Raw genomic sequence first — 21,475 nt, forward strand, 5'->3', positions numbered from 1 at the left:
CGAAATCAAGTATTTGGATTGCAGAAGAAGTGTCAACCTCGTTTGTGACCTTAGATGGAATAAAGCGAGGTGATGCACTTTCGAATTTATTGTTCAAAATTGCCCTCGAAGGCGCTATTAGGAGATCTGGCGTGCAGAGGAACGGCACTCTCATCACACGGTCGCATATGCTCCTGGGCTTTGCGGACGACATCGACCTTATTGGAATCGATCTCAGAGCAGTAGTTGAGGCTTTTGTCCCACTGAAGAGGGAGACGGCGAGGATAGGCTTAACAACTACCAAGACAAAGTACGTGGTGGCAGGCTGGCAGGTAGATATAGGGAAAGACCTAGTGGTGTTAGTGCTGAGGTAGTGCTTGATGGGGATGAGTTTGAAGTTGTTGAAAAATTTGTTTACTTTGGAACGTTTGTGACATGTGACAATGACGTTTCCCGTGAAGTGAAAAGACGTATTGCTGCTGCGAATAGGGCCTTTTACGGATTACGTAATCCGGAGACGAGCCAGCCTCGGGCTGAAAGTCTCCTTAATAAAGACACAAAAAAAGGATTACGTAATCAGCTTAGGTCCCGCAGCATGCAGACGGAAAGGAAATTTCCTCTATACAAAACTCTGATTCTACCAGAGGCCCTTTATGGACATAAAGCATGGAAGTTAAAAGAGGCCGATCGGAGAGCTTTCGGGGTTGCGTACAATACTCGGAGGGAAACTAGAAAATGGTGTGTGGCGCAGACGCATGAATCATGAGCTGTATCAAATATACAAAGAAAATATTAGGAATCGTATAAAATACGGCAGACTTCAGTGGGCTAGTCTCTTAGTGCGAATGTCGGAAGAAAGAATAGCGAAAACAATATTCAACAGAGAACCAGATAGGGGCCGGCGACTTCGTGGAAGGCCACGAAGACGCTGGCTGCACGCGGTGGAATCGGACCTGGGGACACTGAACGTTCGGAGAAACTGAAGGAACATCGCCTAAGACCGACGATTATGGAGCTCTACAATACGCCAGGCATAGGTGTATCGACGCTGTAGCCAACCAGGTATCCAGGTAGGTAAGACTCATGATGCCACTCTGTTGCAGGACGGGGTGACCACCAACCACAGTGATTGACGACTATCTGGGCTACGAAATGTCAACATGTCAACTGCCTGTTGGCATCGTTGTGATGCATTAGCATTAGCATTAGCATTGTTACGGTGTAATTCGTAGATTGGACACTAGTGATACTCATGTTTTACTTTTGAGATCCTTATCTAGAATGCTATCAGAAGTCAAGAAGGGGAGTGGTCCTTGATTCCAGTCTTAAACAAAAATAACAAAAGCATGAGGATTACTACTCCTGGCCACGCCCATCTTCACCGTAACTAGGGAGAGGAAGGAAGTGTAGATGTAGTACTTACTTAACGAGAGGCCACCGACTTAGCGACACCCTCATAAGTACCACGGAGTTGGATAATGAGGAAGGTAATCGTTGGGTCAGGATTTGCCTGTAGTAGCAAAGTAACCGTGGTAGATCTTACCCCGTAACACACCACTTAAAGGTGTCTACCCAGCATTACGGGTCCCTGTTGGCATCGTTGTGATGTACCACAAACTCATTCTGAAGAAACCCTGGCAATATGGGTATCAAAATTCATGAAATTGCTTCGGAAGCATGATCTGATAAGTTATTGGACCATAGAATGGTTTGACAACGAACCGGTCATCCTGGAACAGGTTCCCGTGGGGCCGAAAGTGGCCACAAACTCATTTTGAAGAAACCCTAGCAATATGGGTATCAAAATTCATGAAATTGTTTCGGAAGCATTATCTGATTAGTAATTGGACCATAGGATAGTTTGACAACGAACCGGTCATCCTGGAACAGGTTCCTGTGGGGCCGAAAGTGGCCACAAGTTCATTCTGCAGAAACCCTGGCAATATGGGTATCAAAATTCATGAAATTGTTTCGGAAGCATGATCTGATAAGTAATTAGACCATAGGATGGTTTGACAATGGATGGGTATCAAAATTCATGAAATTGTCTCGGAAGCATGATCTTTTGGGTTATTAGACCATAAGATGGTTTGACAATGGACCGGTCATTCTCAAACAGGTTTCCATGGGGCCCCTTATTTAGAAGAAACTCTTGCTAAAAACGCCAAAAACGTGACAAAAGCGGGACGTGATAAAATCGGGTCGAAAATGTGATAATGTCGAAGGAAGATAAAATCGGGGAATGACAAAATCGGGTCAACACTGTGTCACTTTTCAATTCTCTCTTCTCATTTCTTTCATTTCACTTTTCACTTTTTACTTTCCACTTCCCACTGCTCATTTCTCACTATTCACTCCTCACTTGTCATTCGACCAAATAACCATTCGGCCTAACGGCCATTCAGCCTGATGACCCAACATCAGTTCCATCTTCTTGGAAAAACATGTTTCCGAAAATATTCCAAGAATTTTGATGCCAGGGTGTCTTCTAAATGAGTTTGTGGCCACTGAAGGCCTTTCGGGAACCGGTTGATATCCATCCTATGGTTTCAACTTTCTTGATACCATAGTTCCGAAACAATTCAAGAGTTTTTATACCCATATTGCCAGGGTTTATTCCAAATGAGTTTTTGGCCCCTACGAGCCCTCCGGGAACCTGTTCCAGAATGACCATTCCGGTTGATATCCATTCTATGGTCTCAACTACATGGAAAATATGTTTCCGGAACAATTCCAAGAATTTTGATACCCATATTGCCAGAAATTCTTCCAAATGAATTTATGGTCACTTTAGGCCCTTTGGGAACCTATTCCAGGATGACCGTTCCGGTTGATCCATCCTATGGTCTCAACTACATGGAAAATATGTTTCCGGAACAATTCCAAGAATGTTGATACCCATATTGCCAGGGTTTATTCTAAATGAGTTTTTGGCCATTACGGGCCCTCCGGGAACCTGTTCCAGAATGACTGTCCCGGTTCATATCCATCCTATGGGCTCAACTATATGAATAACATGTTTCCGAAACAATTTGAAGAATTTTGATACCCATATTGCCAGGGTTCCTTCAGAATGAATTTGCGGCCACTATAGGGCCCACGGGAACCTATTCCGTGATGTCCGTTCCGAGTCCATATGATCACTTGGTCCTAATACGTTGGGAAGTCATAATCCTCGAGTTTTCTGCGAAACTGGTAACTCAGGATACAAGAAATCATCATTTGGATTCTATAAGATCAACTTCTTCTTTTTTGAGACATGGTCTAGCAAATCCGGAACTCCGGTAACCAGGTAATCAGGATCGGTCCTATGTGAAATGGTTCGGATAAAGGATGAATTTCTTCATTCATAGCAAACGGAATCGTCCAAATCAGTTGAAAACTAACGAAGTTATGGTCACACCAAAACGTGGGTACCCGGGTACCCTGTCGGTACGTTACGGGGTAAAAATATTCAGAAGCCCCTCCCTAAGCCCCCCGTTACTGGATTTTCATTTTCATACCACCCAAACCTTAAATTTGCCAAGTTTGAAGATGTCACGGAGTTTCAATTTCCTGCGATGTTAAGAACCGTAAAAAAAATTCACTTGAAAACGATAAAGGTACCCGGGTACCCTGTCGGTAACAAAAGGGTTAATTAAGTGGTGGTAATTGTACCTTGACAGATACGTATTTCGACCTCAACAGGAATACGACCTTACTGTTGAGATCGAAATACGTATCTGTCAAGGTACTATTAAGTGGTGGAATTAAATGGTGGAATTTTTATAACAATGACCAAATGATTTCGTTTTTTCACAGCACAAAGCCATAAATATGCTTAATGATCTGTACTGATGAAAATGTCAACATTCCATCAAAGTTTTAGTATATTTGTATTTGAAGTTATTGCCTCAATATGTGGACACTTGATCCCCCATTAGTCACCTATACAAAAAATTGGCGAACAAATTAAAAAAAATAAAAATTTGTTCTCATGTTTCTAATTTTTTTTTGTAGATTTGACTGATTTGATTGAGGGCTGTCAAAAAAACATAATTTATTGCGTAAATATCATCGAAAGGGGATCAAGTCTCCCCAAATTTTAAAATAGCATGTGCTGTCGAATTTAATAACAAAAATCATCCAAGTATACGCACAGCAATTCGAAAACTCCGCCTATTTTGAAGTAAAAACATTTAAAAAATCTGAGGGCACCTTTCTAATTTTATCAAAGCAAGTTCTTGGAGAGGGATCAATTTCCCCCGAATATTTTTAAATTCGATTTTTGACAGCACTCCAAAAAATCGATTGTGTATCATTAACAACAATAATTCAAGGACTGTGTGGAAATCGCTTATGTTTATTTATTTTTGGCTGTGATGCATCGGAAACCAAGAAAGGGGATCAAGTATCCCCAGTCTCCCCTATACCCTTAGCAAACCAAGTATGCAAATTCTCTTATTTTTTGTATAATTTTTTATCAAACCCTCAAATTAAAATTTTGTAAACAAAATCGTCATTTCGATTAAACAGTTCTGCTAACAATTGCTGCTATTCCGCTCGGCAAAAGCACTCAGAGTCTGAACATGGCTGAGGCTGGGCCAGTTTATAAATTCGTTGGGATACGCATAATTAGTTAAACAGAAGGAACAAGGGCCACAATATAATTAAAAGTTTCTCGCGAGTGAAATACAGAGATACAAACACTTTGTTTGATAACGCCGTTCTTGCGCGGGGAAATCAAGTATTCGCTATTGGCTACCATCAACAGGCTAGTGCTCCTCACTCAATTCAATGCCAACAATCATACTTGTAAGGAATTGTCAAGAATAAAAGGGATGAAATGTGACTGTAGAATTTCCAGGAATGGGCATCAACATTGTCAGAAAAGATCATAATCATTAAAATACTTCGAAATTCAAGACCTTTGAATTGAAACGTGGGAGAGTTGAGAAGCTTTAGAAATGTCATGAAAAGCGTATTTATTACATAAACGCTGGGAAAGATTAACGGAGCAACACTGTGCTAAGTACTCGATTTGAACACAAAAACTTTTCTCAGTTGTTCTCAAGTTTACATGGATGCTGTTGATGGCCATCAATTCCATATCTCATCCCATCATTTGAGCTTTTATGCAACGATTTTGCATGTCATGATGGTAATTGAATCGTTATTAAACTGATCACCCGCTGGTACGAATATGCTGACTCAATCCTATCCCAGCGCAATTTTCCGTTTCGTGTACCTTCCATCAATCGATGGGAAGCATATCTTGGTAGCATCTCTTTATTGTAGGTGTTCTTCCCATCTCCATGATTCAGGTATGATTGAGCAATATTCGATGTATCGTAAACTCTTTTCGCAGGAAAAAAAACTCGGTGTCATCGTTCCAGGCGGCAATTCTAGCTACCGACGACGTCCCTAAAATATGATTCGCCTTTGCCCAGATGATGGAACCACCCAACCCGGCACTCACATCGCATCCATCCACTAGATATGACAAATGAGCTTCCTCTGCATCAAGAGGTGGTTGCAGCTTTCGAATCACGAACCAAACGAAAAATACGGTCAAAGGAATCAGAGTGGAAAATTTGAGTATGACGAAAGGATGAAAGCCAACGAAAAAATCGTTGCAGATATTTTCACTCACGTTGCCTCGCTCGGCACTCGTTGGGAAACAATTTTCTCCGCCTTCGGTAGTCGATCCTGCCGGAGCGGTTGAGCGTAGTAGGGTTGATCGTTGTACGTCATCAGCGTGGGGTCCCGTTCGGAGTGCGATAACTTTTCCTTCAGCTGCGACGCCACATTGCTATCCAGCGACGTTAGGCCTGGCACGGGCGATGGCGCCCCCGCTGGCGGGGCAATTACCGCGGTTAGAGCTGACGAAGCAGACGAATCGCCGGTACAGCCGATACCGGTGGTGCACTGCTGGCCGGTGGAGGGCTTAGATTTGTGGTCGCACTGGTTGCTGAAGTGACCACTCGAGTCCATGCACTCGACGCTGCGGATCTGGATACCGCTGCCGCACGACACGGAACACTGCAAAGATGAGAGTTGGGTTAATTAGATTAGTTCGGTGGTTTTATTATTTGAGTGTATTATGACTTGGATGAGATTTTAGAGATCTTAACGGAAATCCACCGTACTTTTATTCATAGAGAACCAAATATTATTCTTTAATTATTTCTAATAGTGTTCAAGTTGTACTTAAATCAGTGTTAATGAATGATACAGAAGAAAAGTATGACATTTTTTTATAATTCTTGAGTTAGTCCAACCTGTTGGGTTAAAAAATTTCGCTTGTTGTTCATCTATTACCGTTTTAACTCAAATCCCGAACATGACGACTCCTGCTATAAACACTGGCATTTTGCGTTAATGGTTTCCGTATGGAGAATCATGATTGCAAACGACTTTGGGATTTCAAGAAAAGAATTGTGCAAATTAAGTTGATATGGCTTTTGAAGGCGATTTTCTGAAATATAAGTTTTAGATCCTATTCCGAATCGTCTTTGAAAATTCCGTTTTTCTTTTATTTTCTTCTAATATGCATTATATATTCACAGGTGGATATTAATTTAAAATCTGATCCATGCTAGTGAGGAGCTGATCTCAAATTACTTAAAGATGTAGTGGGGAGAGGGTGTGAAGGGAGCCAGCGTTATGTTTCACAAGCAACAAAACTTTTTTCCTGACGAAAAGCGCTAAGAGGGAGGGAGTTCTGAATCGCAAAACTTAGTGTTACGTAACTTGTGAATGAACCCTAATACGTTTGAAATCTATTTCCAATAAAATGGATCGCTATAAGAGCATTTAAAAAAGGCTAACGTCAAGAAATTCCCAGGAAACGCAAACATAGCCTCCAATGAGCTAAACACTGTTTTCCTAAATCATCTCCATTACCCCTATAAAACTTTTTCGCTCACGGACACGCTAGAGTTGCGATTTAATTTACGGCAGTACAATGAGCGTCGGCCCCAATCTCATCCCAATGCCCGTAGTCCCTAATCGAGTTGTCGCCATCGCTGGTAAAGTTTGGTTATTTTAGGCTCGAAAAACTTTTCCCTCCTCCTGCATTCGAGAGTCGAGATCCTGGGAAAAGCTCCGCTGGCCATCACTTGGCTCCGGCCCGCGTTCGCTTATGTATATTCCATAAATCAATAAATTTTCACATTCACACCAAATTATTCAGATTCAACAAAACGATAGCGTATCGCAGTCATTTATGTTCGGGGTACAAGTTGTTTCCATAACCCCCCCCCCCTTCCGACCCTCCTCGCTCGATCCGTCAGCGTCGGGTAGTCGACGGTTGTCTTGCGTCTTGCTGAGCCATAAATTTATCGCCCGAAATTTAAATAAAGTCATAAAGATTTTTTATGAATGTCATTATGGCCTAGCTACACTTGGCGGTCTGCAGCACAGTGGGCTATCAAACCAATCGGTGTTTACAGAACAAGTAGTGCGCTGCTGCACCGGCTATGAATTGTAGATTGGGTTCTATCAGGTTGTATCCCAACGGCTGGACCAATTGCGGTGTGAACTAGCGAGGTCATATGGAGTAACGGTTCTCAATGCTTTTTGGGCTTTGGTACAACTTGTATATTTTGAGTTTGATACTTCCAGGATTTGCTTTTTTTTGTGGGGCTACTAAAAATGCTTTGTTAATGATGACGTCGCAGCCGCAGATTCGAACAGAGCCGATTCTAGAGAAAAATCGTTGCATTGCCAGTGAAATATTTTTTTTTTAATTTTTAAAACGTGAGAGCGGAATCTTTTTTTTTATAATCTATAATCTATAAGAAGATTGTAATTTTCATTACGACAAGTGATGTAAGGTAGAAAAGAAGTGTTGAATGTTTATTCAGCTTATGGTGTGTTTCAACTAAACGCAATTGCAATGCTGCATTGGATTAATCGAACTTCTACATACGGCTGATGGAGTTGCATGGTTGTACAACTGCCACAGTGCACATGTTGCGAGCAAAATATATTCGTACCAGAAGAACCGTCCTTGGTTGCGGTGCAGATTCTGTTTATTCTGATTTAGGATTAGACTGTATTTGATTCAATTGCCGCAGAAGTCATACATAGGGACCGGTTGTAGTTATTCACACAACTTACTTTTATTGCTCTGAATAGTTTTTATACTTAAGTTAGATATTTGTGGTATCAATTGTTAATGCAATTTCAGCGATATTTCGGTTCTCGCTATAAGTTCGTCGTAGCTATGTTCTTTATCACTGTCTTCGAAACTATTATGAGATTTAATTTCCCTATGTGATCCCATAAGTGTTGCATTTATTTGAATAGTTGTCCCTTGTTTAGCTTCTGAGAAAAGAAATTCTCATAATAATTTCGAAGACAGTGATAAAGAATGCGACAAGGAAATGCGCTTTAATAGTAATTGCTACTGTTGGTGACCATATTCTGCATATTCTCGATATATCACCGACCACTATAAGGTTTGGAAGATCGCTCCAGATTTTCGATCTTAAAGAAATTACAGAAATTACAGAAGATTCTAAGGATTCGCTCCTAATAAATCTGCTCACTATTCGATCTACCGAGCATGCGAGGAATTCGAAAAGGACAATAACTCGTTTAAGGCTTTAGTTGTAAAAGTTTTAAACCTGTACACCAGGGCATCGCAGCCAACACTCAAATTGTAAGCAATCTTTATCGATGGATGCCACACTCAAGGACGGAAATCTTCATTTTACTATCACTTGTATCGACACTCGACAGCAGCGTCGTCATTGACTAGTGTTTGTTTTTATCAGACATTCAACAATGTAGGCACGAGTATCTTGCAGCATATTGTCAAACTTCCAAACAAAATTTGCCGCCTGATACTCAATAGTCAGTTGATATTCAAGCGTAAAATCGAATATCGATTAGGGCTGAAATGAATATTTTGAATTGTGATTGATTAGTAAAAACAAAACAAAATTCTACATCAAACATTCTATGAAAATCTCTTCAACTGACACAGTTCTGCCTAATTATTTGCAATCGAAACCCATTAAGCTGAAAGTCATTTAATCGAATGCTGGGCCGAATATTAGGCCGAAACCCATCTGTCTGAAAGTTGGGGCCGAACGGGTCGTACGGCCGAATAGGTCATTTACTCGAAAATGCCATATGGCCGAAAAGGTCATCAGGCCAAATAGGTCATTTGGCTAAATAGGTTATTTGACGTCTCACTTCTCACTTATCAATAATCATTTCTCACTTCATACTGTAAAAGTGAGAAATAAGAAAATAGAAATGTTGAGTGAGGAGAGAAGCGCCTCCCTGCTTTACTACACTACTAAAAATCAACACATATTTATTGGCAAAAATCCATAGATTTTACTTATGATGTATATCAGCGCACACATTCTCCACGCGAACTACTAATAAAATATATATCCAAATAAACTTTATGTCGAATTGGCAATTATTTAATTTATGTGTGGTTCTATATCAATTATATTAGGGTGGAGCTATTGCAAAAAAATATAACGGCGACACATATATCTTATATAGATATTTTTGGCAGTGTACGCTCTTCCCACTTTTCTCAGTGAGAAATTATTTGTGACGTCTCTCTTCTCTCTTCTCACTAATCAATCCTCACATCTCCCTGTCTAAAATGAGTAGACCTCTCATTTCGGGCTACTCACTTTTTACAATGAGCAGTGAGACGTAGAGATTTACTTAAAATTACTTACATCTAAGTGCCCGAATTGGGGATTACCAAAAGGCATTTTTTCAATTGAACTTGTAACTCGTACGGATTGATTCGCTTTTAGCTACAATAGTGAACAGGCAGTCAGTTTTACAGACTAATTAACCTTCCCCAACAACAATATACATAACATAATAACAGCTTGATTTCAAACTTGTACATAATTTTTATACGTTTCTCATTACTGGCTGGTTGGTAAATGCTGGGTAAAGCGTACCATTGGTACCTCGCGTACCTGAAGGAATAAAATAGACCACATCTCGCGGTCCTTAGCCTCTTTCCCAGCAGCTCCTATCCCTACCTCCTCGTGGCGCTGGCTGGGATACGAGTAGCCTTAGGGAAGTTCGGGAAACCAACCTCGGTGAAAACGGTGGTCCTCCGATAATTTAGGGGGTTTGGTGTCAGGCCCTACAAGCCAGCCTTTAAAAAAACTCACGCAACGAACAATCGACAAGAGAGTACGGACCGGAACCATCGGCGAAGACGACTGCGACGAAAAGGGACTAGCGATTGGAAACTCGGTTCGTGGAACTCGAAATCTCTCAACTTCATCGGGAGCACACGCATACTCGCCGATGTGCTTAAGGACCGTAGATTCGGCATCGTAGCGCTGCAGCAGAGCCTTCCGTATTGGTACACCTGGAAATCACCACTGCAGACATAATCAAAAATGTACCACGTTCTAATTGATGGACGGCACTTTTCCGACATTATCGACGTCAGGACATATCGTGGCGCTAACATCGACTCTGACCACTATCTGGTGATAGTTAAACTGTGCCCAAAACTATCCGTCATCAACAATGTTCGGTACCGACGACCGCCGCGGTGCGACCTAGAGCGACTGAAGCAACCTTATGTCGCTACTGCATACGCGCAGTACTTCGAGGCATTGTTGCCGGAATAGGGTGAGCTCGATGGGGCCCCTCTTGAGGACTGCTGGCAGTCGCGCTGCTGCAAGGTACCCGGCAGAACGTGGAACGTTATAGACGGAAGCGGAGACAGCAGACCCGTCTGGAAGAAGGGGAGTGCGAGGAGATGGAACAGCTGTGCCGTTCTCAAGAAACACGCAAGTTCTGTGAGAGGCTCAACGCATTCCGCAAAGGCTTCGTGCCGTGAGCCGAAATGTGCAGGGATAAGGATGGGAGCATCTTGACGGACGAACGTGTGGTGATCGAAAGGAGGTAGCAGCACTACGAGGAACATTTTAATGGCGCTAAGAGTGGGGGCAGCAGGGACCATGTCCAAGGGCTTGACGACCCCTCCCCAGCTGTCTGTGAGTCAGGGGGTTCTGCCTAGGAGGTGGTGGGGTTAACAGGGGGCGCTGTTAATTCCCTCCCAAAAACCACATATCCGCAAGCAAACCTTATCAAGCGACCGTGTGCCGCTTAAAGCATACAAGCCCCTAACCCCGAATCCCAAGGTGTCACGCGTCCCGTGCCGAAGGGATGAATGGCCTGGGGTTGAAACAATTAGCCACGTCGCTAAAGAAGCCTGTAGAGGTTCCACAGAGTGAGGGCTGCTTCGGCGGCAAGCGGGTGGCAGTGGGTGGTACCCACACACCCCAAGTGGTGCACATGTGGTGCAATCGAATGGGAGTTGGGGTTATTACTCGTAATGCCACCACAGAATGAGGGACCGAGTGTATGGTTGAGCACACAAGTAAGGGTCGCATGGTACGCATGGTCGGTATTTTTAGAATGACTGAAGTCTGGTGAGGCCTGGCAGGAGTGTCAGGGGCAGATACCTCTGCGGCACCTCAGAAGTAGGGGACACGAAAGTCTCGCTGCGTCTGGCAGGAGTGTCAGGGGTTGATGCTTCTGCGGCACCTCAGAAATCGGAGACATGTAAGGTAAGTGGTGCCGCCCATTGCAGGATGGGGAGACCATCACACTGGCTGAGGACTATCTGGGCCTCGAAATGTCAATAGGTGGGTGCTGCCTGCAAAGTACCTTACGGAGACCTATTGACAGTATCAAAGCCTGGGTAGGTGAGTGTTAGGCACGCTTGACGTGCCGGGTGTTCCACGCCCAAACGATGCACAGGAGGTGCACAGAGTGGATAAAAATGGGAGATGGGGGTATCACAACCCCCACTGAGTGAGTGACTGAACGTCAAAGAGAATGGTGCACAAGTGGTGCAAGCGATTGGGACTGAATGTATGAGCGAGCACACAAGTCAGACTCGCATGGTACGTATGGTCAGAGTGGCTGCTTAGGCAGCAGTGTGATCCGGCTGTCAGGGACGGAATGAGTGAAGTCTCGCTGGGTGTGTCGGGGGGCAGATACCTCTGCGGCACCTCAGAAGTAGGGGACACGAAAGTCCCGCTATGACTGGCAGGAGTGTCGGGGGGTTGATGCCTCTGCGGCACCTCAGAAATAGGAGACATGAGTGGGTCTGTCTCGTTGCTGGGTAGCAGCGGCATAGGAGCCACCTAGGGTCGCCTCCGGCTTGGTAGACAAGTGGTGCCATTCTGTTGCAGGACGGGGTGAGCACCATACTGAATGAGGACTGTCTATGTTGTGAGATGGCGGCATTGGGTATCCCCTGCAGGGTACCTGGTCTTCCCTTGCAGTCATTCAAGCGGCATAGGCAGGTGAGTGTTGGGGCACATGTGGTGCCAGTATGTCTTGTGCAAATGTGTTGCATGGGGAGTGTCGAAGAGTTGAGGCGCATACGTGCACTTGTGTACGTCATGGAGGAGGCGCAATGCCCAATAGTCATCCCCCGAAGTATTGCTTAATTGCGGGCCGGGGGAATGACTGGAGAGGAAGGAGTTGGTTTTAGTGGGTCGGGAGTGGTGATCCCATCCCCACACTACCTGGGTTCGCCTCCCCAGGTGTCTGTTTGCAGATTTCCGTTACCATCGTTAAAAATAAAAAAAAGAGTACAGGCAGTGAGAGTTAAGGTAGCGAAGGAGATGACTACGTCAGTACAACGCACGATGGCCCCCACCTTGAGGGAAGTTAAGGATACTATCCAACAGCTAAAGACCAATAAAGCAGCTGGTAGGGATGGTATCGGAGCTGAGCTCATCAAGATGGGTCCGGAAAAACTGGTCACTTGCCTGCACAAACTAATAGTCAGAATCTGGGAAACTGAGCTGTTCCCGGAGAAGTGGAAGGAAGGGGTTATATGCCACATCTACAAGACAAACGGTGACAAACTGGAGTGTGAGAACTTTCGAGTTCGAATCGCGTCGGGGACTAAGACAAGGTGATGGACTTTTGTGCCTGTTGTTCAACATTGCGCTAGAAGGTGGCATGTGAAGAGCCGGGTGTTACAGCCGGGGTACGAATTTCAACAGATCCAGTCAGTTTCGTGGATGACATGGACATTGTCGGCCGAACATTTGCAAAGGTGGTAGAGCTGTACACCCGCCTAAAACGTGATGCAACAAAAGTTGGACTGGTGGTGAATGCATCGAAGACAAAATACATGCGAGTGGACAAACCGTGCACGACAGGGCCCGCCTGAGAAACAGTGTTACGATAGACGGGGATACCTCTGAGGTGGTCGAGGAACTCGTCTGCCTTGGATCCTTGCTAACGGCTGATAACAATGTTAGTCATGAAATACGAAGGCGCATCATCTGTGGAAGTCGGGCTCCAGAAGAAACTGCGGTCAAAAAAGATTCACCACCGCACCAAATGTGTCATGTACAAGACACTGATAAGACCGATAGTCCTCTACGGACATGAAACATGGACAATGCTCGGCCAGTTCTACGGCGAACCCAGTATCCAGAAGGTAGCTAAAGCCAGAAGGGTACGATGGGCACGGCATGTTGCAAGAATGCCGGACAGCAACCCTGCAAAGATGGTGTTCGCTTCCGATCCGGCAGGTACGAGACGGCATGGAGCGCAGCGAGCGAGGTGGGCAGACCAGATACCAAACGACTTGGCGAGCGTGGGGCGCATTCGAGGATGGAGAGATGCGGCGAGAGATGTGTTATCTGTTTAGATGTAAACTAAATAAATTAAATGAAAACTTTTCATTACAATACAATACTCTCGCATTTACTACCGATTAGTGATGTATGTTTATATTGCTCGTTTGGTACCGCATTTGACTATTCGATTAGTACCGTCGGCCTAACACTTACCAAACACACAATGCAAAGTATAAGTTCATGGCTGTTAGCTTTTTTGTCGCGAAAACCATTGATTATACATTAATTAGTCGAGTCCTGGATCGCCGGAAAGTCTTTTGTGTTTTGAGTTGGTCAGTTAATGCTGCTTGTCGATAACGTTTTTCGAAGATGGATTGGAATAGTGCCCATGCACTATTAAGAAGAATGAGTATTAAAGTAGATTCAGAATATGATATATGTTTTGTTAATTTTGCCAAAACTACGGTTCAAAAGATCCTAAAAACTTGGTCCCCACCCTATTCGAAATCCCATGCATTTTCCTCAATACAGATGCGCGAATCTGAAAATAATAACAGCAGTGGATTATATTTTTTTTATTTCGAGCGTTAGATTTCCAATCTTGCAAATTCGATGGAATAATCAATAGGTATACAAGAAACATGAATATCAAAACGGGCCGTTTAATATTCACGTTCTAACTTTTTATTTCTCACTTTTGCAGTGAGAAGTGAGAAATTATGTGACGTTGACTGATCTATTTTGCTAAATAGGATAATCAGCCGAATGACCTATTTGGCCAAATAATATATTTGGTCTAATGACTTGTTCGGTCGAATGATTTAATTGGCCAAATGACATATTCGGCCGAATGACTTTTTGTGGTAAATGATATATTCGGTTGAATTACCTATTCAGCCAAATGACCTATTCTACCAAAAGACTTATTGGCAAAGGATTTTTACGGCCAAATGACCTATTCGGCCAAATGATTTATTCGGCCAAAAGACCTATTCGGTGGGGGCCCTCCTTAGCCGTGCGGTAAGACGCGCGGCTACAAAGCAAGACCATGCTGAGGGTGGCTGGGTTCGATTCCCGGTCCCGGTCTAGGCAATTTTCGGATTGGAAATTGTCTCGACTTCCCTGGGCATAAAAGTATCGTCGTGCTAGCCTCATGATATACGAATGCGAAAATGGTAACCTGGCTTAGAAACCTCGCAGTTAATAACTGTGGAAGTGCTTAATGAACACTAAGCTGCGAGGCGGCTCTGTCCCAGTCTGGGGATGTAATGCCAATAAGAAGAAGAAGAACCTATTCGGCCAAATGACCTATTCGGCCAAATGACCTATTTGGACAAATGATCTATTCGGCCAAATAACTTATAAAGCTAAATGATCTGTTCGATCAGATGACCTACTCAGATGAACCACTTTTATATGACAACAAAATGTTCCCAAAAGCTAATGTTAAAATTTCAGCCAGTGTCCTTGGGCATTCACTACCATCGAATCTGCAACTTAAGGTCACTCCTGACGGAATCCAAGTTTCAAAGTGTTCGCGTTTTCGGGGGCACACCACTCGATACGGAAGCAACGCACAACTGTCATTTTTATTATTTCACGCATGCTGCGACGCAACAAAGCGAAATCAACAAAAATGACAGTTGTGCGCCGCCTTCGTATCGAGTAGTGTGCCCCCGAAAACGCGAGCACTTTGTAACTTGGATTCCGTCAGGAGTGACCAGCGTCTGAGCAGAGCAGAATTTTACCCGAGGGGGTAAACGAATATAACTAAACAGGTTCAGAAAATTTTTAAATTGAAAAAATCTCACCAATTGTCCCTTCCCACGAAAATTGAGTTTCGGAGGATGGTAGGGACTTAGAAACTTATAAATTTAGATATGTCCCAATAATTAACTACAGCCTCGATTCGTGGTTGATCATGTAGTTTCCTGGAAATAGTTGCTGAATCTTACTAATACTTTAGAATTGCTTGAACGTCATTTTAAAATTTGAATTCCAAGAACAGTGTGATAACAGATTATAAGGCATCCACTGATCTTGTGCAAAACAACCCCGGATATAATTGTAATGCCAAGGCCGATTTGTAAACAAAATGATCATGACTCATGAGGACATATTTTCACAATATAGCAAAGATGGTTCGTATGTTTTAGCATCTTAGGTTTTAGCTAAATTTGAAAATCACGAAGAAGCACTAAACTTGACAACTTCCTACAAAATATACAACCAGGTGAAATTGATACGCATTTGGATACATATTTCATCGATAAATCAAAACAAAATAGTTATCCCATTATTAAACTTCTGAACTTCTCTTAAAATAAAACTTCTTCTGTTAATCATTGGTGCTTGGTGCCATCTGGTAATATTATAAAAAAAATCAAACAAACGGCGTCTACATACTGAGTAGATTTTTATCTATTGATTTTTCAAATGAAGCTTCGTGTTGCTCATCCAGGATATTCAAAACAAAATTGTTATTGCAATGTCTGTAATTCAATAACCGAATAGCGAGAACTTCATAAAATACCCGGATGAGCAGCCAAAATTCCCTGATCCCGAATCCTAAGCCCCGTCCATCCATAAATATTGTAAACTAACCTCGAGTCATTACGAGTACGCTGGCTCCTACCCCTCTCTTACTAATTAAAAAAAGACATTGATTGTATAAATCACAAAGAAACATGGCTCCGTAAAGTGTAATAAACGAAATAGAAAAAAAAATCATAAAATAAAAGAAAAAATCTTAAAAGCATCATTTTAAGGTGCATGAGCAATTTAATAAAAAACTTTACAGCTTATTGGTTCTGTCGTAATGCAAATAAGTTTCAGAACCACTGCCGTAGAGAGGAACTACTCGACTACACTCCAGCTGCCCGTGTTGTCGTTTGGTTCCGGAGCGGCCGAAACTGAAACAATTGGAAGGGAGGCTTGCTAGTGGAGTGTCTCTAGCATAAATAAAGCATGTGACTAGGTCCGTGTTGATTTGTGTACAGTTGGAGCGCAGAGCTGGAAGCGGAATAGCGACCGCACATTGGCAACGATGAATTTTCTCCAGGCCGTTCCCGATAGTGCTGTTGTGCGATGAAAAGTTTGCCGAACAACATCTGCACTCCGCAGTTGAGAACTTGTTTGACACGGCAAAGTTAATAGTTTCGATCTGGCGGTACTGGGCGGCTGTAGGCGGAACGACGTGATGCGAGAAGTGTTGAAATAGCGAACAAGTGTTATGATGGAATATTGGAATTAGAATTTCGAGGAAGCCGGCAAATTTTTAAAATTTATGGAGTAGTGAGTTCCACGCTACTAATAAATATGACTCGGAAATTGAAATAATTGACCTTCTTTATTTTTAGCTTGCAACAATTGTACAAACTGAAGCAAAATGATTGTAATTTTAATTTTGATACTAAACGTGGAATTTGAAAGTATAATTAGTAAAAAAAGTTATATATCATGCCAGCCTTCAATTTTAAACCATATAATGAAAGATTGTTTCTAATCAACATTTTCATTTAAATATGTTTATTTTTTGCAAACTGATTCACTGATTTATTAGCCACATCACCTTCTGAAAATGTTTTATTATCGCGGACACATGATTGTTCGTCCGCCATCCACGCAAAGACATGTCCCGGTAATGAAGGTGGCAGTATCTGCAGCCAGGAATGCGATAGCTTCGGCCACCTCTTGGGGTTGTCCAATCCTTCCGAGGGCGTGAGTTTGCTCACTATGCTTCACAAAGGCAGCGTATTGTGCGGGACTCATCCCCTCGCGAAGTTGAAAATCTGTTGCAATAACAGCTAAATATGCTCACGGTTAGATAAAGTTTGAAAGTGCAACTGCTGAGGTAAGCGTATTACCTGGGTTAACAGAATTAACTCTAACTTGCTTCGGTGCAAGCTCAAGGGCAACGCATCTGGTGAATTGGTCCAAAGCAGCTTTCGATATACAGTAAGCCAACGAATTTGGGAAAACGCGGATTCCGGTTATGCTGGATACGTTAACAATGTTTCCTTTGCTTTTGATCAAATGAGGTACAGCAAGCATCGTGATGTGATAAGCTCCTCTCACATTGATGTTCAACATATCGTCCAGCTGATCCAGGCTAGTAGTTTCGATGCTTCCAAACACTCCCCGACCTGCATTATTTATCAGCACATCCAACTTCCCATATTTGTTAATTGTCTCCTCAATAACGCGAACGTTGTCTTCTTCCTTCGTTACGTCGGCAGCAATGAGCAATGGCTCGTGCTTACCCACACATTTTGCTCCACTTTTCTTGAGACTCTCTACGTTTCTACCGGTCATGACGACTGAGGCGCCCAAATGCGTCAAGTACTTTGCAGTAACGGCCCCGATTCCGCTGCTTGCACCCGTGATGAGAACGACTTTGCCCGTAAAATCCATTGCGGTTGGCTTGCCGGACGAAACTGACCTGTGCTCTCATAGTGCACTATCTTTTTATACTATGTCGTTATCAGATAGGCAATATTTGTAAAGGGTAGCTGTACGGATTTTGAACAAGGCTGGGATTTTTGGCAAAAACTGATATTTTGCGAATCAAATATTATTACATCATTCTCATAAGATTTTATTTGCTCTAACAAATCTTCAATTTTGAAGGTTTTTGCTTTTGAAATGGATGGCTCTCCAGAGTTAAAGAAAAATTGGCGGGGTAGTAAAATTTGCAGCTTATGTGACAAAACCGCCGTTACACTCACCCTAGGTAGTGTTGAACGAGCTATAAATAAGTTCATTGTATAAGAGCAAAACCATTCAAGATAAACTCTAAAAATTGAAGAAAATTGGCCAAGTCATTATGCTTCCATTTCCCTTAAAGGGCTAAAATTAACCATTATTGCGAAATGCCATAGTTGCCGCTGCAATCAGAAATGTACCATATTGATATGGAATTCATATCAACATGGGACAGTTATGCATGCGGTGCCAGTTAAGTGCTCATAAAATGCTCGATGACATGGATCTATAGAAAACGAACATGGTTGCCACAAAATCATAGATTTCAAAATAAAGTTCCTCCTATTTATCATATTCGCACCATTATTGTTGGATGCAGTATCTAACGGTTTTGCGTGATAAAATTCGTTTACAGCACAGACCTATGAGGCACCACGCGTCTCCATGCTGAATGCACATGAAGATTAAGAAAACGGATTACGTTGCTTCCTAAGAAATGCAGAGTAACAGATTTGCCGCCATGTGTTTTCCAACATCATACAGTACCTACTTCACAATTTTATGAATTGCAAAATTGGTTATAGGTAACATGTTTCTTTGCAATGCAGAGAAGGCATCATCTAGGGGAAGGGTGGGCAATATGCCCTAGCTAAGCAAACACTGCTTTATTGTCTTATTTGTAACGCTATTCATGGGTATTTTTACATTATGCAACAGTTAAACAAAATAGCTAGTTGATGCCATTCAAAAAAGGTTAAAAATCTCAATCATATTTATAATATTCACATTTCAAAAAAGTGTTGATATTCTGTTGCCGGAAAACTTATGAGGCAAAACGCCTTTTAGCTGACAGCTCCTAGGGAACAAAGCACCACGCGTCGGCGAATCAGCATTCTGGTATGGATAGTGCATGGAGACGCAAGTACATTGTAGATAAGTGCCACTAGGGCGTTTTGCCTTGCCAAAATGTTAGATGTTTCTTCAAAATGTGGAAATTTTACGGTTTTCCCGACCTTCCCATATACTATTCTGAAACTTTTTTCGCCTAACCTACATAATTTTAGATCTAGTTTTGTAACGCCCATCTTAATGACGTAAATATGAGGGAAACCAGAAAAGGCGTTTTGCCTCGGGAGGGCGTTTTGGGGCATCTTCCCCTAACTATGTTCGTTAACTATTGAAAAAGAGGACAAGGTACACTGGGGGAAGTGGAAAAGGAAAAATCGATAGTGCATGTTTGAATTAGTGTAAAACCTGTTTAAATTATTTGAATGCATTCAATCAAAAATGGACTATCAAAAACAGTCAATTTTGCACCAACTGTGTGGTAATTCGCACCATTTTGGTCGCGTGAAATGTATGGAAATAGACTTTAAAATTAGGAGTTGTTTTTCCACTTACCCTAGTGAGAAGGGGTAAGTGGAAAACCCTTGACCTTCAATAGTGATGAGTAGTTACATATAACTAAAATCAATACGATAATTGCTCTGAGTATCTTTTGTGGATTAATTTCATTAACTTAACGGAATAGATTCGCAAGGAATTCTCGTAATAGCTAGGGGAGGGCTGGTTTTGCCTTCTCGAACACTGAGTGTACGTAAAGTTTATATGTTCGCCCCAATGATGAACTTTTTAAAGGAAAAATGGGACTTACAGGGTTATAAACTAATCAACTTGGTTTAAGGAATTGAGCTGATGTCTGTATGTGGGTATTTGTAAGTATGTGTGTGCACAAAGCACGTACAAAATTATCAGCTATGTATTCTTAAGCACTTGTCCACCAATTTGTTCGCAAAAAAATTGCATTCAACGGCGAAACTTGTTATGAATAAAAATTAATGTGAATTACACAATATGTTTACCTTTAAGTGCCATTTTAAACTTTCCTATACATTTTTTTCATATGTAACACATGTGAAATGCATCAATAGGTGGATAGGTGGATTTATCAGGCATTTTCTCTTTTATATTAAGCCAATCACCACTGGAATCATAATAATAACAAAGAAGGAACATATAAAGATTCACAGCTATCGAAATAAACCCTAGAGGGAAGACAAAAATTGCGTAATTAGAACATTATCCACTTCCCCGCAGTGTTTGATACCTGGGATAAGTGTAAAATCTTTGAATTATTTTCTTTCTTGGTACAAACCACTACCGATTGAATGGGATTAGTAATACAATTATTAGAATGGTCCCCTGTGATATAAATTCTCCTGAAAAAAGAACAATTTGTGCAAATAAGAATTGATTGCATTCATACAATTCATACAAAAATCAACTTTTCGCGAAACCTAAAATTACCGTTCAAGCGTTAACCGTGTTAGTGTATGTATTATACCAATTTCAACATAGTATTAGTGTGAGCATCAAAGCATTTTCTTGCATAATGTTATGATGTGGTAAAAACTGTAAAGTATGTACAATTCCAATTTTTCGAGTCGATTTTTACACTTACCCCCTTTTTCCACTTCCCCCAGTGTACCTTACTTCTAAAATCGTTAAACATCCGATTCTTTTTTTACACGGGGAATGCGTTCCGTGTAAAAAAAGTTTTCAGTTCAAAATTTGAAAATCCGTATAAAAAAAGTTTTATGATTTCTAGACGAATCATGTAAAAATTGAGCAACTTTGCAAAAATTTTGTGTGGTATTTTTTTATACGGCCGTGTAAAAAAATCCGTGTAAAACAGAATCGGGTGTATTTGCATTATTTAAGGTCAATCCTTATGGAATCCAAGTTTCAAAGTCCTCGCGTTTTCGGGGGCACACTACTCGATCTAGGATAGGATGTGACAACTCAATTGAGCCTGACTTGTTTTTTTAGTCGGTTGCTCTGACGAGGTGGTCGCCAGTGCAGCCAAAGTTATTTGGTACAAAATCTTCCAAATGTATTCATGTATCAAAACTTTATGTTTTTCTTTCCGTTCCACCCATTGTTTATGTAAGAGAAGCGGAAGACCAACTAAGAGAAGTTTTCGCTAATGAAAATATGATTTTGAGATCAAAAATGACAGAAAGGAGAATGGTAATGCTTGAAATCAACAGTTTAAAACCTTTACAATCCTTGAAAATAATTTATATGGCGTTTGCAGTTCAATATAAATTCATTTTTTACCAAAAAACTGGAACTCAAACATCTATGTAATTTGCTTAACATCAACTTTACAAACCTGCAACACGGCC

General features: G+C 41.8%; 2 protein-coding genes across 4 annotated transcripts in view; both read right to left on the reverse strand.

Annotated features, from left to right (window-relative positions):
- LOC134212165 (protein madd-4) overlaps positions 1-21,475 on the reverse strand; it is an 803,678-nt gene that overhangs the window by 36,758 nt on the left and 745,445 nt on the right. For all 3 annotated transcript variants that reach the window (XM_062689782.1, XM_062689781.1, XM_062689783.1), the window contains one exon: positions 5,612-6,000. In XM_062689782.1, coding sequence (XP_062545766.1) covers positions 5,612-6,000 — 389 coding nt within the window. The remainder of the gene's footprint in view (positions 1-5,611; positions 6,001-21,475) is intronic.
- LOC134212166 (3-oxoacyl-[acyl-carrier-protein] reductase FabG-like) lies at positions 17,095-18,037 on the reverse strand. The gene is made up of 2 exons (XM_062689784.1): positions 17,450-18,037; positions 17,095-17,389 (listed from the first exon to the last, which is right to left on the reverse strand). The coding sequence occupies exons 1-2, from the start codon at positions 17,994-17,996 to the stop codon at positions 17,172-17,174; spliced, it is 765 nt and encodes a 254-aa protein (XP_062545768.1). The 5' UTR covers positions 17,997-18,037; the 3' UTR covers positions 17,095-17,171.

This window comes from Armigeres subalbatus, chromosome 2 (genome assembly GCF_024139115.2).
Source record: "Armigeres subalbatus isolate Guangzhou_Male chromosome 2, GZ_Asu_2, whole genome shotgun sequence".
NCBI lineage: Eukaryota > Metazoa > Arthropoda > Insecta > Diptera > Culicidae > Armigeres > Armigeres subalbatus.

Excerpts from the sequence above, each read along its gene's own strand:
- LOC134212166 (XM_062689784.1), bottom strand. The coding sequence starts at position 17,996 with ATGGATTTTACGGGCAAAGTCGTTCTCATCACGGGTGCAAGCAGCGGA. Across the intron at positions 17,390-17,449 it reads AGTTAATTCTGTTAACCCAG|CTGTTATTGCAACAGATTTT; the intron begins GTAATACGCTTA and ends GAGCATATTTAG.